The sequence below is a fragment of the Dermacentor albipictus genome, chromosome 8, assembly GCF_038994185.2.
Source record: "Dermacentor albipictus isolate Rhodes 1998 colony chromosome 8, USDA_Dalb.pri_finalv2, whole genome shotgun sequence".
Taxonomy (NCBI): domain Eukaryota; kingdom Metazoa; phylum Arthropoda; class Arachnida; order Ixodida; family Ixodidae; genus Dermacentor; species Dermacentor albipictus.
The window spans coordinates 18,503,107-18,517,500 of NC_091828.1; the positions used below are offsets into that span (position 1 = coordinate 18,503,107).

At 45.9% G+C, this 14,394-nt stretch overlaps 1 protein-coding gene across 1 annotated transcript in view; it reads right to left on the bottom strand.

The window, feature by feature from the left end:
* Positions 1 to 4,295: 4,295 nt before the first annotated feature.
* ECSIT (evolutionarily conserved signaling intermediate in Toll pathway, mitochondrial) overlaps positions 4,296 to 14,394 on the bottom strand; it is a 43,049-nt gene continuing 32,950 nt past the window's right edge. The window contains exon 4 of the mRNA XM_065455102.2: positions 4,296 to 4,741. Coding sequence (XP_065311174.1) covers positions 4,350 to 4,741 — 392 coding nt within the window. The 3' untranslated portion in view covers positions 4,296 to 4,349. The remainder of the gene's footprint in view (positions 4,742 to 14,394) is intronic.

Here is a 14,394-nt window from a genome sequence, read left to right on the forward strand (position 1 = left end):
GCAACCTGTTGCTTATGCATCAATACACTCACTAAGGCGGAACATAATTACGCCCAGATTGACTGTGAGGCTCTAGCTATTGTCTACGACATCCGTCAATTTCACCAGTACCTCTGTGGGTGAGAATTCCGCACTTTGACAGATCATAAGCCACTACTCGGTATCTTTCAATGAGACAAGCAGATTCCCGTTGTTTTGTCACTGCGCATGTTGCAGTGGTCCCTGATATCTCCTTGCGAATACAAACTGCAGTATAGAAGGACGCAAGATCACGCAAACGCTGACTGTCTAAGGAGGCTACCGATACCCGGTGACAGGAGAGACATCGAGCCTCCTGGCGACGTCCTTTTGTTGGAAGCAGTGGAGTACCCTCCTGTGAGCACAGCAGACGTCGGATCAGCCACTCTGTGTGATCCTTGCCTGTCGAGTGTGCAGAAATGGGTCGCAACTGGCTGGCCAGAACAAGGTGCGCCCCCAGAATATGCCACCTATCAGGTGAGGTGCGAAGAGCTGTCTTTTCACCGTGACTGCCTTCTGTGAGGTAACAGGGTCATACTGCCAGAAGAACTGAGAGAAAATGTCCTCGCCATTCTGCAGGCAAATCATCCTGGCATAACCGCCATGAAAGCTCTGGCAAGGTCATATGTGTGGTGGCCGAAGATTGATGCCCAGATTGAAGATTTCGTGCGTGATTGCAAACTCTGTCAAGAGAACAGGCAAAGTGAACCCAAAACGCCTGTGCATCTCTGGACGAAACCTGAAAGCCCACGGAGCAGAATTCACATAGATTTTTCAGGGCCCTTTAAGGGTGTTTTCTTGTTGTGGACGTGCTATCAAACTGGGCCGAGGTCGAGATAATGTCATCACTTCACTCCTCAGCTGTGATTGAAAAACTGCGAAGAATGTTTGCTTCATACGGATTGCCAGAGTTAGTTGCTTCCGATAACGGCACAGCCTTCTCGAGCAACAAAATGCAATCTTTCTTGAACAAAAATGGCGTGCGCTACATGTACACAGCGCCATACCATCCCGCAAGCAACGGAAGGGGTGAGCGCATGGTTCGCGAGCTAAAGTGTTCACTCCAAAAGCAGAGCCAGGGCACAGTGGAGTAACGTTTCTCATTTTTCATTCAAGCAGCACTCCACGCCCCACTCAGAAACCAAGAGGACGCCAGCAGAAATCATGCTGGGCAGGAGCTTCCGCTCTGTTTTGTCGAGACTGCACCTTGACGTGGAAGGCCCTGGATGTACCAAGCCGACATCCTCGAGGGAGTTTCTACATGGTGACCCCGTGTACGTGCGGAACTTCTCTCGTGGTCCGAAGTGGCTGGCCACACAGATACTGCGTCGCTTGGGCCATGTCATGTACAAAGTACAGACTTCAGATGTTTCAGTACAGCGACGTCACCGCAACCACGTGCGGAGAGCATGAGATGCTGTACCGATAGTTTCTCATGCAAACCCCTGCTTCAAGCTTCCAGCGACGTAAACTGCAGTGCAGAGATTGCCTATGCCAGAAGTTCCGCAAGCATGCCGTAGGTCTACTTGTGTACATCAACCAGTGCTTCGTTATGGCACTGACTACTAGGGGGGACGGGATGTGATAACAGAGTGATGTGATTGAATTGGCTATCTTGTGCGCATGTCTTCCATGTTTTAAACCCATCGCACGTGTGCCGATAAGCGATGCACCGTGCCTACATAAAGCCTTGTTTTTTTGTGCAATAAAGGAATCTTGCAAAAGCTGCTGCTGCGTCCACATCAGTTATTACAAGAAGAGTTCAATATTTATTACGACGTGTCCTCAAGGGACAATGACAGTGTCTAAGAAACAATTATTGAAATTGTTAATTAGCAAGAAGCCTGAACCCTTGCTTCAACCTCGAGATTAAAAATTTCATAAAATGTTCAGCAATAAATCGCCAATAAATAGTGTTTGAATATAAAGCTGGCTAATGTGTTACTTGTACATTGAATTTATTCTGCTTTAGAACACCAGGCACCATAAGAATATTAAAAGCTCCGAGTGTAACAATAAAATGTAGCGCAAGTGTATTTCTTTCAACCTTAATTTATTTTGCTATGTTTATTACATTGAACTTTGAATACACTAGTACAACACTTACTAAAATAAAGGATGTCTAATTAAACTTTAGATTTTCTTTGTTCTATCCCAAAATTTGTAATGTGTGTTTAAAAATTTGACATACACCATTCCCTGCTTACCGTCATGAACATTGAATCATCTAATCTACAGAACACCAGAATCACCCTCAGTGTCGTAAGTGCAGTCGGAATAGATACATATGTGTATGCCATGTATAAAATGAATTGTGTGACTGTGTACCACGATACAGAAATGCTACATGCAGATAGACATAGTCAGGACTTATGCGAATATGTATTTTAGTAGACTAACTTGTTCACATGCATGAGTCTGATATTGAAATCCTGTAAATGAACTAACTGTGCATGCAAGGCTATGAGCCATTGGCCCCCCTAGGTTGTGCCCCCAAAGCAGATCGCTCTCAAGAAAAAGCCAGTGCGACTGATGTACAACACACACACCCTTGCCTCCCCTCCCCCGGTGCCATGCGTGGGATGAAATACGGCGCACTTCCTGTCCTTGCACATGCGAGATTGGGCCACCATCATCGGCTCACTGTCACCTGCTTTCACTCGCACAAACAGCGTACGTTGTGCATGGACGATGTTACCATGAGACGAACCCACTATGTATGCATCACAAAGAAAACCAGTAGCAGCCGCCAGAGGAGGTCAACCCAGTGTGCATCCACCTACTTTCCTCCTCTGCAATGCTTAGCCTCATTTCTCCATCCCCACTTCACTCAACATTACCTACACATTCCTCTAGGTAGTGGTACGTTGCCGTGTGAGCGCACTCCTTCATACTTTCCCCAGCGCGCACTTTTCTTCACCTCCAGGTGTCTTACTCATTTGCTTGCTTTGTGGCCTCACATGTCTACGGCTGATTTGAAGAGCTGGCCAGTTACGCTTCCACGTAAAGCAAGTTAGTGCGTGTGTCATGTTTTCCATTATATCTTCCTACCAACATAACATAATGGCTTAATAAGTAGAGCTGCTTGCTTAACGAGATGCCAATTTGAGCATGATAAGGCAGCCAAGAAATTATACTATAACAGTAAAGCCCACACTGAAGTAATTTTCATTCTCTCAAGTTTCCAGAACACACTGCACATACCGTATTTACTCGCATAATGATCACACTTTTCTGTCACAAAAATTGATGCAAATTCAGGGGTGCGATCATTACGCGAGTTAAGTTTCCCGTGAAAAGGAAACATTTTTTTTTTTTCATCCCGCATTTGCTGCAGGATGACAATAGGTCAACAAATAGGCGGCTGCCTCTGCAACAGTGCAGGACACCAAAATAAAAATGGCAGCCGGTGAAGTAAGCCGAACGCGCCGAATGCGATTTTTTTCTTGTTCTCGTGAGTACGTTATGCGCATTGAAACAGTTTCTTCGGTATCAGTAATGAATAATATTGTTACTATCGGCAAGCTTGCGGCAATAACGTAGCCATGACCACTTTGAGGGGACATAAACAGAGATGGACGCACATAGCTGCCAGTGACAGAAACCCATGGCGGGCACGCTAAGAAAACTGCTGAATTTGTCTTCACTATTATCTTAATATGGCACGCTTCCGCTATGGGTGGGCGAATATCTTAGCTGTGTTACAAGCGTTGACGTATGAATAGGGTACACTTCTAACGTATCAGTGTAAACGTGTCTACTGTCGTTGCCACTCGCGATTTGTTGCGTGCCCACGAGTGCAGACGAGAAGAGTCGAAAAGCGCCTTTTTTATTGTTGTTGACCACAACCATTATAAAGCCTACAAATAATAAAGCCAAGGCAAGTTTGGTTGTACCTTTTTCTTTACATGGAAGTATGGAAAGTGGTAAAAGGAATGAAATGGTGCAGCTGCTTAAGGATGTTCGGTGCGTGCAGACCGCTTGGTATGTCTTGAAGAGTTTTTCGCGTAGCGTTCAACAGATGGTAAGCGCAATCATCATTAGCTAGACTTGGCACACAACATATTGTTGTGGCAAGTTCGCGGTGCGATCATTACACGGGAAAGGAAAAAAGTCGAATTTTGACGACAAAATTCAGGGGTGCGATCTACACGCAAGTGCAATCATTATGCAAGTAAATACAGTATTTCCCCAAGCCACCAGTCAAGTTGCATGTGATGTGCATCAGGTGCGCATCTTCAAGCCTCCATGCCGGTAGGTAAAAAATGAATCACAACTTCAACAAGCTAATTTATTACCGTCCCTTATGTACACTACACTCGGCAATGCTGTCATGATGTCTTTGAAGTCTCGGCAGGTCCACCAGCTTCACAATTTTGCATTGATTCAGCAGATACTTTTGAACCTGCTTCGGCACCACATTCACTCTTATCGTATGTTGAGTTTTCATCCTCGTCGACGCCTTCAAACTCTTCCTGCGGGTGATTAGCAGTCACCAATGACTTGCTAGGCGCCCTCAACATGAAAACCACCGGGATCTCTTTGAGTTTGGCATTGTGAACCTGCAATATCCTGAGCCAGGACAGGAGGGAGTCCCTAGTGGAAGTACCAGTTGCAGCCATGGCGAGGATGATACCATCCGTCTGTTCGTGAACTGTGGATGGCTTCACCAGATCTGAGGTTGGCTTCTCACCAAGAACAGTGATGGGGATGTTGGACACATCTGAAAAGAAGCAAAAGGAGCACGAACCAAATTGCCTGAGCTCAGATGTCTCGAAAAAGAAAAAGAGCAGGGTAAACCGTACACACAAAGACACAAACAAGACAGCAGAAGAATGCACAGTGTATCCATCAACATGTAATCCAAACAATCTGACTTCCTATGCACAGCTGAGCTTCCTTCGCGTACCCAAAGCCCCACACCCGGTTCGCATTTTGTACTTTTTTTTTGCATTCTCTCGTATACCTTCTTGCATTCTTTAGTATGCCTGTGGTTTGCATCCCCTAGCTACAGATGAGCAAAAGCTAACAACTTCCTAATGTCTGACTATGAACATAAGTTTAAAAGTGAAAGGTAACATGTTCCAAGTCACTAGTGCTCAAACAAGCGATGCCTCTAGAACCAACGTTAGGCCTACGGTGACAACATGCAGTCAGACAATGGTGTCAGTGCTCAAAATCATCACTACAAACAGCCATAAACGCAGCATGCACTGCAGCCTTAAAGTGGCCATATGACCAGGCCAGTGGAACATGCTGCTGGCATCGGTAGAGCTGGTGCAGAATACAGAAACGTGTTGCTTATCCTCTTGAGACCCGAAAACATATAAGAACACAATCGTTTTTAACCCCAGAAAGCCCAAGGTATTGGCCGGGGATAGTTGGTTCCCAGAAATTTTTAACCAATGCGGACTTGTAGGCTGTGTTTATTCAGTTGCCCTGGTGTAGCTCTGGAAGCACTACAATCTACCGCAGGCTTTGACTGACATGACAATCACATGTTGGACTTCAATTGCGTTGCACAGTGCTCTCTCCTAACTTTTTTCCTTCCACCATGCTGGTCAGAGTGCATGTAAAAATTAGCTGCAAAGCAGCGAAAGTACGTTTAATTTGTGACCAAAACTCCTTTGTCACCAAATGCACACAAAGCTGAGATGTGGTGCATGCCTGGTGGTGGTGCCTGGGTCACTCATCCGCAATGATCTCCACAGTGCTGCGTACGCATATGGGCCAAAGCCCATGTCAGCAGCAAAGCGCCTTAGCTGCCGACACAAAGCAGGGTCGCATAAACGCGATCAAGCCCACACGGCCACTAGCGCTGCGCAGCATGCGTCGACCGTGGAAAAAAAATCAACTCAGTTTCTTTGAAATAGGGTCGCCAACCAATAAATTCAGACACTGATAATTTGGATACGCTTTATTATTCAGACAGCCATGCGACACCGCCACTAGCCCCATAGGCGGCCAAAATTTAGAAACCTTACAGTGTGTTCTGTTGTAAGGTTTATTGTAAGGTTATATGTAAGATTAGCGTGCTGTCATGCTTATTCAGACTCCGACTGTACAACCGTGTGCTAATTGGGTCACTAAGTTGGATTCGCATGTAGCTGTCCTGCCACTTATTCCATACTATCAGGCTTCGCAGGCGGGGTTACTGCGGAGTGTTGCGAGCATGGCCGTGGTATTGCAACGGATTAACGATTGTGATTTGCTGCTGGACAGTCCTCAGATTCCCTAGTTGACTCGCCTAGGGAAGATGACGGTATTAAAAGCAGAGACTTTTCAAGCAGTGGGACAGAGGGTCCTGATATGAACTCAGATGTTTAACTTGCTCCTGCATGGAGTGGGCTTCATCAACTGGAGCTGAGTGACTAAACCAATAAACCCTTTTTCCTTCATTCCTACAACCTGATGTAGCCGTCGATGGATTTGGTGGATCCTGTGCCCAAATGCCACCCTAAGCCGCAACAACGCCAAGCTTTTTGCAGTCACTTGTGGAAAAAAGTCACTTATTTTTAGACGAATACAGTATTTTGGACTCGCGAATATTCACACTTGTTTGCAGTCCCCGTGGAGTCTGAATTATCGGTTGGCTACTGTACTTTAAAACGGCCCTGAACCACATTGTATGGAAAAGGTGAAACGCACTTGAAGTTAAAATAGGCTATTTCAGAAATAATTTTCCGCAACAAGGGCTTCTATGCGTTCAACATAAAAGGAGTTATTGGCAACCAAACACCCTCTTCGCTGTGCTCCCATTCTTTGTTCAATGCCTTGCACTGCGAAGGCTACGGCAAAGCGGGTTGTGCCCACAACGCTCTGCCTTCTATATGTCACCGTGGTACACAGTTCAAATTTGCTTCTGGATGTTAATGTAGACACCACAACTTCTGATTTTGGTACCTACAATGTGCCAAAGCTAAGCTAAATGCTGTTGCCTCAGCGAGCCACAGTGCGCTTAGCCAGCGGACTCGTGGCGGCACACTACGGCGGCCACGGTAGCTATGCTATGTAAAGGACCACAGCTACATGCACCTGTCGTGCATATGCACAGCGTCTGCTTTGTGCCTGACAGGGCTTGAGTGTGCACTTGTGCTCATATGCTCCAGTCTGGCCGTGCTACATGGTGCGGACTCGCTTTGTCCCTCACCAGTTTGATTGGCGCATAGGAGCCACATCCAACTTGCGCATTGTTCAAGCACCATCTATTAGGCTGCCAAGGCGTCTAACCAGGAGCGGCCAGGAGTGAGTGCGCACTAGCAAGCGTGCGTGCAGTCTAACCTAAAGTTTTGCATGGTTCGAGACTAGTCGAGCATTCAACACTAGTCAAAATTAGTGAGACCTACCGGCTACGACAGCGATAAGCAGGGTGGCAGCAGTTTAATTCCTATGTGGGCGGCCACGGCCGAGCGTATGTGAGCAGACGATAGTCAGCTTCTTAAGGAAGCACGTGATTATCGTTGAAATTCGAAGGCACAGTTTCGCTTACTTCAGCCTGTTTATTGAACTCCGTCAATAAATATACACAGTAACAGTAGGAAGAAGCACACTGATCCAAACATCCGTCTTGATTGACATGAGCTACGGGCCAATAGCAGCCGTGTATGGGAATCCACTTTATTACGAAATAAATCGGCCAGAAGAGAATAAGGAGTAGGCTTCTGTTGAAAAGAGAGTGGTTGAGAGAAAGGTGACTTCGTGCTTCACTTGCGAGCTTCCGGCACCGCGTACAACAGCAAAACTTGGCTGCGATGCTCTTCGCAGTGTATGCTATCCACAGGCCATGTTTTTTTACCAGGCCCGAGGAGTAGTTCAGGACCCCTTTAAAGATATTTAATGCCCCAGGGGCCGTCGTTGCAGCACGTAAACTCAATGTCAACTGAAACATAAGTAGGAGGACAGTCTCTGAGTTTAGCGTGTCATAGGCACCAAAAATGGTAGTAGCATCTACATAAATATCAAAAACCAAATTTAAACTGTGCGCCACCATAACATTCAGTGGCTGGAGTGTTGCCAGCACCACCCTGCTCTGCCATAGCCTTCACAGTGCAAGCTGCTGAAGAAGTAGCGGAAGCGCTGCAGAGGGGATGAAGGATGACCTTTGATTGCCAATAACACAACTGCTGCAGAATGCATTCGAGATGAGCAAAGCGAGAACAAGGTAAAAGCGGGAGCCAATGTTTCGACAAGTGGACTTGTCTTTTTCAAAGGAAGTCCACTTGTCGAAACATTGGCTCCCGCTTTTACCTTGTTCTTGCTTTACTCATCGTCTTGAATTTCCATCTCCTGCCTTTCCTGCGTTTTCCAAGAACGCATTCAAATACCTTTTATTGCAAAATATTTCTAACAATGTGTCCTTTCACGTGAAACACTTTTTCAACTTGGATGAAAAGTATTGTTGGACCTCTTTAACACATGCATTATGAGTTTCGGAACATAGAAAGAGCCATGAGAATGCCTAAATAATCCAACGACAAAATCAATATCGTTTTTTTTTTTTAACAGTTGAATCATTACCAAGAATTTGTTTTCAGAGCTTCACTATACATTGCATTACATTGAACACCTACTTTAAATTTTGTGATAGTCATTACATTGACATTTATTTTTCAATTACCTCATTTTTATGTTTCGTTATGTTGACAATCTGCCTTTTTCATGGCACAACGACCCATGTGCCGTGTCCTAGCGGACTAGTCGTGAAATGTTTTGGAAGGGTCACGCACTTCGTCACACACCGGAAAGTCCCCCGGAAAAAAAATTGAAAATTAAGTGCTCGGACGCACACCGCTCCAAACACTCGTGCCATGTACTGCATTGAAACTCCACTGGTAGCTCGACATCATTGTGGTGCTGAAACATGCATAGCGTAAGACTGCAACTCCACTTTAAAACAGAAAGCAGCCAGGGCTTCGTCTGAGTGCTTCAGACTACACCATGAGCCGGGATGTTGCTGGCTTTCATTGATAACTAGCAAATTTAACGAAAAACCCATGCGTTGCACTCGGGTGGCATTTAAAAACCTTACACAGCGTTGGTCCTCACTTGCTGGTGGTGGCAGCATGTTCCTGACTTTATGTACTCGTCTAAAAGGCCTCACTATGTCTGCCTATTTTCAGCTGACAAGCGCAGAGCATACATTGCGTGATAACCATTGTCTCTGCAAAGTATTACATCGCTACGCGCCCTGGAAAGACCAGAAATTTCAAACTGAACGCCCTTTTCCCTTCTGCTCGCAGCCGCCACACTCCAAGCCAAAGTATGACGTACACATGCTAGTGTGCCTACGTACACGTGTTTGCACTGTGACGTCACTCGTGGTGACAAGTGACTTTGAGAATTATCCAAGGCAACATCTGTTATTTGTGTAATATGTTGCTTAAATAGACGAATTAAAGCTTAGAGAAATAATAAAACACACAAACCGAATATCTGCATGCTTTTGTTTATCTCGCACCACAGCAAGAAAGATATACTTCCGTTTCGTCTGCTTGTTCCCATGTCGTGCAGTCGTGCGCGCTGACACCGTAACTGTCATTTTCTACCGTGTTCCAGCATGGGATTATGCTGGGTCACTGGGTCGATACTGGGTCGCACTGGGTCGATACGAGACCGACAAGACGCTCATGTCAACAACTCACTGACTATTCAGTACTGTGCATGACTGAAAGCATTTTATCATACCAGGCCAACAACAAAGCAATCGACAAGAGCAAGTTGTCGCACTGCGACGAGCTTTCTTGTCAACGGCATTGACAAAATCAGTGTTCCGACCATTGTTCAGCCAAACCCTACATGATCGGCCATCGAACTGACAACACGATATAGCGACAGCGCCTTCGCTTGCATATATGATCAATCACGCTCAAAGTGAATCAAAGCATGCCTACGAAGTTGAAATGCACAAGCTTCAACCTTCTCAAGCCATGAACTTCAACTTTGAGCCAATGTTGATCCTGTTCAGTGAGGGTAAGTTGTTATGCTGACACATTTATCAATTCCAGAGATGTACTGTTTACCTCTGCACCAAACAGGAAGCAAGACACGGTGCACATTCGGTATACAGCAGCATAAACAACCGTTTCGCTCTGTTATACGAACAGTGTCAATGAGGCATCCACGTTTTTGCAGAAGAACAACACCGCCTATAAATGAGCACTTAATTTATGCGAGCACAGTTTTCTCTAATAATGTTTTATGGCATGCGCAAACTGTAAGTATGATGAAGGTAAAGAAAAATGAGAATCAGAATTAAATTAGCAGCCCATAATATATGTATCTGGATTACAGTTGTGGTTGTTTAAGTGGTTCGGCTGCCCATACTGACTCGTCTCGGGCTGGAACAACACGGCACATATGCGTAAATATTTATGTTTTGCTATGTTTAGACATCATTTCATATCAGCAATGCACCTTTTCCACAATATTTGATGCTAACAGTGATCTGTATCTATAGTTGTTGATGTAAACAAGTGCCCCGCTTTGATAAATCCGACATTGAAAGCTGTGCTCGTAGACTTCTTGAATATGCGTAATGCCAAATAATGTTTAAAATAAATACAAAATGTGAGCTCCAAGTGCAGAAATTAGCGACAACAAACTTCAAAGCAGCCGTGATGGCAAACGAAACTTGGCATGCCTTTATTGGCCGCACTGTTTGCATAATACAGTAAAACCTCGTTAAACCATACCTGCTTAAACAGTAGTTTCATTTTAAAAGTAGTACAGTCAAATCCCCGACTCAGTGGCCATTGAACATAATGTGTTTTGCATCTGCATAAACCGTACGAGCTTATTGCGTACGTATCGGTACGTATCGCAACTTTTCGTCGCGCAAACACGGCGGTGCATTGTCTTAATCGGCCGGCCCGGCAGAACAATGAGCCTCAGAGATCGGAACAACGGCCTCCAAGTGCCCTGTGCGTTTGCACGTGAAGCCACATCAACATCAACATCACTTCGGCGGCATGCTGGAGCATTGTGGCATCGTGCATGCGAGGACTTGCGTCACGCCGAAGCTTGGATAAAAAAAGACGCCGGATGCTCAGCATAGAAGAAAAATTATGGCGTTTTTTACTCGTCGATCTGGAGTGGCCGCCGAAATCTTCGAGCAAATGCTCGGGTTTCACAAATCCGAATCGGCCAGCGGAGCGCAATACGCTCCACGGGGGATCACATAGGATGCCTGTGTACACGTGACAGAAACCTGTTCCGGAAACCATGCCCGACTTCCGCTCCGTACATTTCCACGGCAACCAAAGTCGCTGTCCCCTGTGCCTAATTCGACCGTGGCAGTCGCGAAGTCCATCATTTCCATGTCACAGCCGCAAGGATTGTGCGTGGACAACGTGCATAGATGGCTTCATACAGCACCTGCGTCACCTTGTAATTGTTGTCGTCCGAGCTCTCATCGCTAAACGTGAGCTCTGCAGCAGCACCGAACACAGCCATTTTGCGAAGCCTACTGATTCAGCTTGAAGACGGAAGTGGCACAGGATATTTCCACCCGAATCCGCGCCTCAGCGGAGGAGCAAGCGAGAGCGATCAGGCGTGGAGCGAGTTGATCCAAAACGACCAGTGGAAAGCGCAAACCCGCTCCAGATCGACCAGTAAAATTCGGATTCATTGCCACGGAGCGAGAAATCCTGCTCCGAATAGACCAGTGAAAAACGCCATTAGACATTGTTCATGCTATCGAACGTGACACGAAGAAGTTGGCGTTAGCATGCGACAGGGATCTGCTGTTCACTACGGTGTGTGGCATTTGGAATGCGAAGAAGTTGCTCGGCAGCACTGTTGCGACTCCAAAGGAATGTCAGCTACGAGGTTTGACTTTTCGCCATCGTTGCCTCTGTTGTTGCTGAAGTGTCGGCTAGCGACAGTGATGAGGATGACATGGAAAGCAACAGCACGGGCGATACAGGCCCGACAGTGGCAGAAGCTGCGCGCTACATCAGCCTCATAAATGCAATCATCGCGACAAGAACAGCACCTCGCAATGAAAAAGGCGCCCGGCGACTTCTGCAGCGCTACCGCGCGTGTCATTGGAGAATACGTAATGCCAACAAGGAATCTGCCATGTGAGTGTTTGGCGAGAAGAGAAGGCTGGCTGAAAAGCTGGCTCACAGCTTCAGTAAGTTTGAGGCCGCTGTCTTCGCTGCTAGGCCACCGCGGCATCAAACAAAAGTAACACTTTTGTCGCACGAAGTGAACAAATACTGCATGTTTTTTTTCCCGTTTCATCGCACTCTCTCCGAGTTCCGTTTTTGACAGGTAAGTGGTGGATCTCATGCTATTCCGGTGAAACAGTACTACCGTTTAGTACATACATTTTCGAGCTCCGGCCAACTACGGTTTAGCGAGGTTTCACTGTAGTGCACTCAGGCCTGATCACCCAGCGGTCGGCGAGTGCTACATGGCTTCCAAAAACAACATACTGCCCTGGAGAAGCCATTAACAATGATTCGCAATCCACAAAACACACAACCAACACGCACTAAACGTGGGTACAGGTACACAAATCAAACGGCGAAAGCCCGCCACCCTTTCAGAACGTCTCACGCAGCATGTGGCAGAAGGCAGCACAGGAAAATGAAAAAAACAAATTATCCGGCCTTTGTTTACAAAGACAACTACAACCAATAGGCCATTAACATTTTAAAGTTTTCGAAGGGTGCAGATTTGGTTTAACTCTTTCCGTACCTCGCCCACTGGGCATCGTTAGCCAGCTAACGACAGTCTGTAATGTCACTTTTTGCACCACTCACGGACACACTACGCCGTAGGACACGAAAGAGAACTACCGTATTTACTCGAATCTAAGCTGGCCCGGATTCTATGCTGACCCTTGAATGCCCGAAACTAGAAAAATAAAAAAACTTGCCTCAAATGTAGGCCAAGCAAGAAAGTGAGGACAGTGTTTAAAAAATGAAAAGAGCATTTATTTAATGTGAACATGCCAAGCTCACTCTACATCATCATCGCTGCTAGACTCGTACGCTTGCGGACGTGCGCAAGCACGTCCGCAAGCGTACGCATGCCCGTCTGCATGCGTCTGCAAGCGTCTGCATGCCCACAGTTGCCATACAGTCAGGCGAGGCTTGCACGCGTCGAAACGCTGCGCGATCTCGGTGAACAGCTCCTCTCTGTTATCACGCGCTTATTTTCCTTATCGCTGTCATCTCTTCGTTGCGGCACACACAAAACGCGCCTCCCGTTGCCCCCTCCACAGTCGGATGTTTTTCTCCTCAATGCTGAAGTCCCGCCTGGCTTTTACATTTGACGTTGCCTTTGCGGCTAGCACTACTTTTCGTTTGAAAGCAGCACTATAGTGGTTAAATTAACGCCACACTTCACATCGATATGACAAATGTCAAAAGGACGACGTCGCTCGTGTGCTTCAGTTGTCTACTGGCGTGGCTAGTAGTCGCTGCAATACTGATTTTTCCAGATGGCATTAGCTATGCACCATACTTATCATTTTTAATTACGAACTGGTGCGTTTTTTAAAATCCTCAAATCTAAGCTGACCCTAGAGTTTGGTATATGATTAAATGAAAAACACTATCGGCCTAATTTCAAATAAATACGGTATACTCTTGTTTTCTAAGCAATTGGCTTTTTCCCTGCCAGGCACCAATTTTTTAGCGCTCTCCGAAGTTTCGCTATGGTAGCTATAGTAGGATACAACTTAAAGAAACAGCAGTTGGCAACCAAGACACATGGACAACGCGGGGTTGTTACTACGCCAGGCAATCACAAAAGCAAACAAAATCATCATCATGCAACCATTCCAAATGGCGTCGTGCTTGATACCTCCAAAGCATCTGCTGTTCTTGAAGAGCCTTTTCATCGGCGAAAGCAATGTAGTGCAACAGACATGGACAAAGTGTATGGAGTCTCAGCATTTCGCTCTTCGAAAGTTTGCGGTACAGTTCATTTCACTGCTGACCCCATTTTACTCATGAAACTTCGCTGCCAACTGAAGTGAAACCTGATAATAGTTGCAGCAAAGCAAGTGTTTTATTTCAGTTCAATAAAGTGTTATGCTTTCTTTGCTCCACTATAATAGACAAATGAAAACATACAAAATTACGTGTTTATAATTTTATTTTTGTGGCTACCGCCTTAGTTAAGCAACAGGGAAAGTTTAAGTATGAACTGTATGAACTGTGTAGGAACAGTGGCTGGTGGTTATGAAGGCGTGGGTGGGGCTTCACTGCAGACTGGCACCGTTTCACTATAATAGATGAATGAAAATGTACAAAATTATGTGCTTATAATTTTATTTTTGTGGTTACCACCTGACTGTATCTGACTATTAGCGGTGAGAATTTCGAGTGGCACCCTCTCGTGAGCGACATCACGACAAGGACG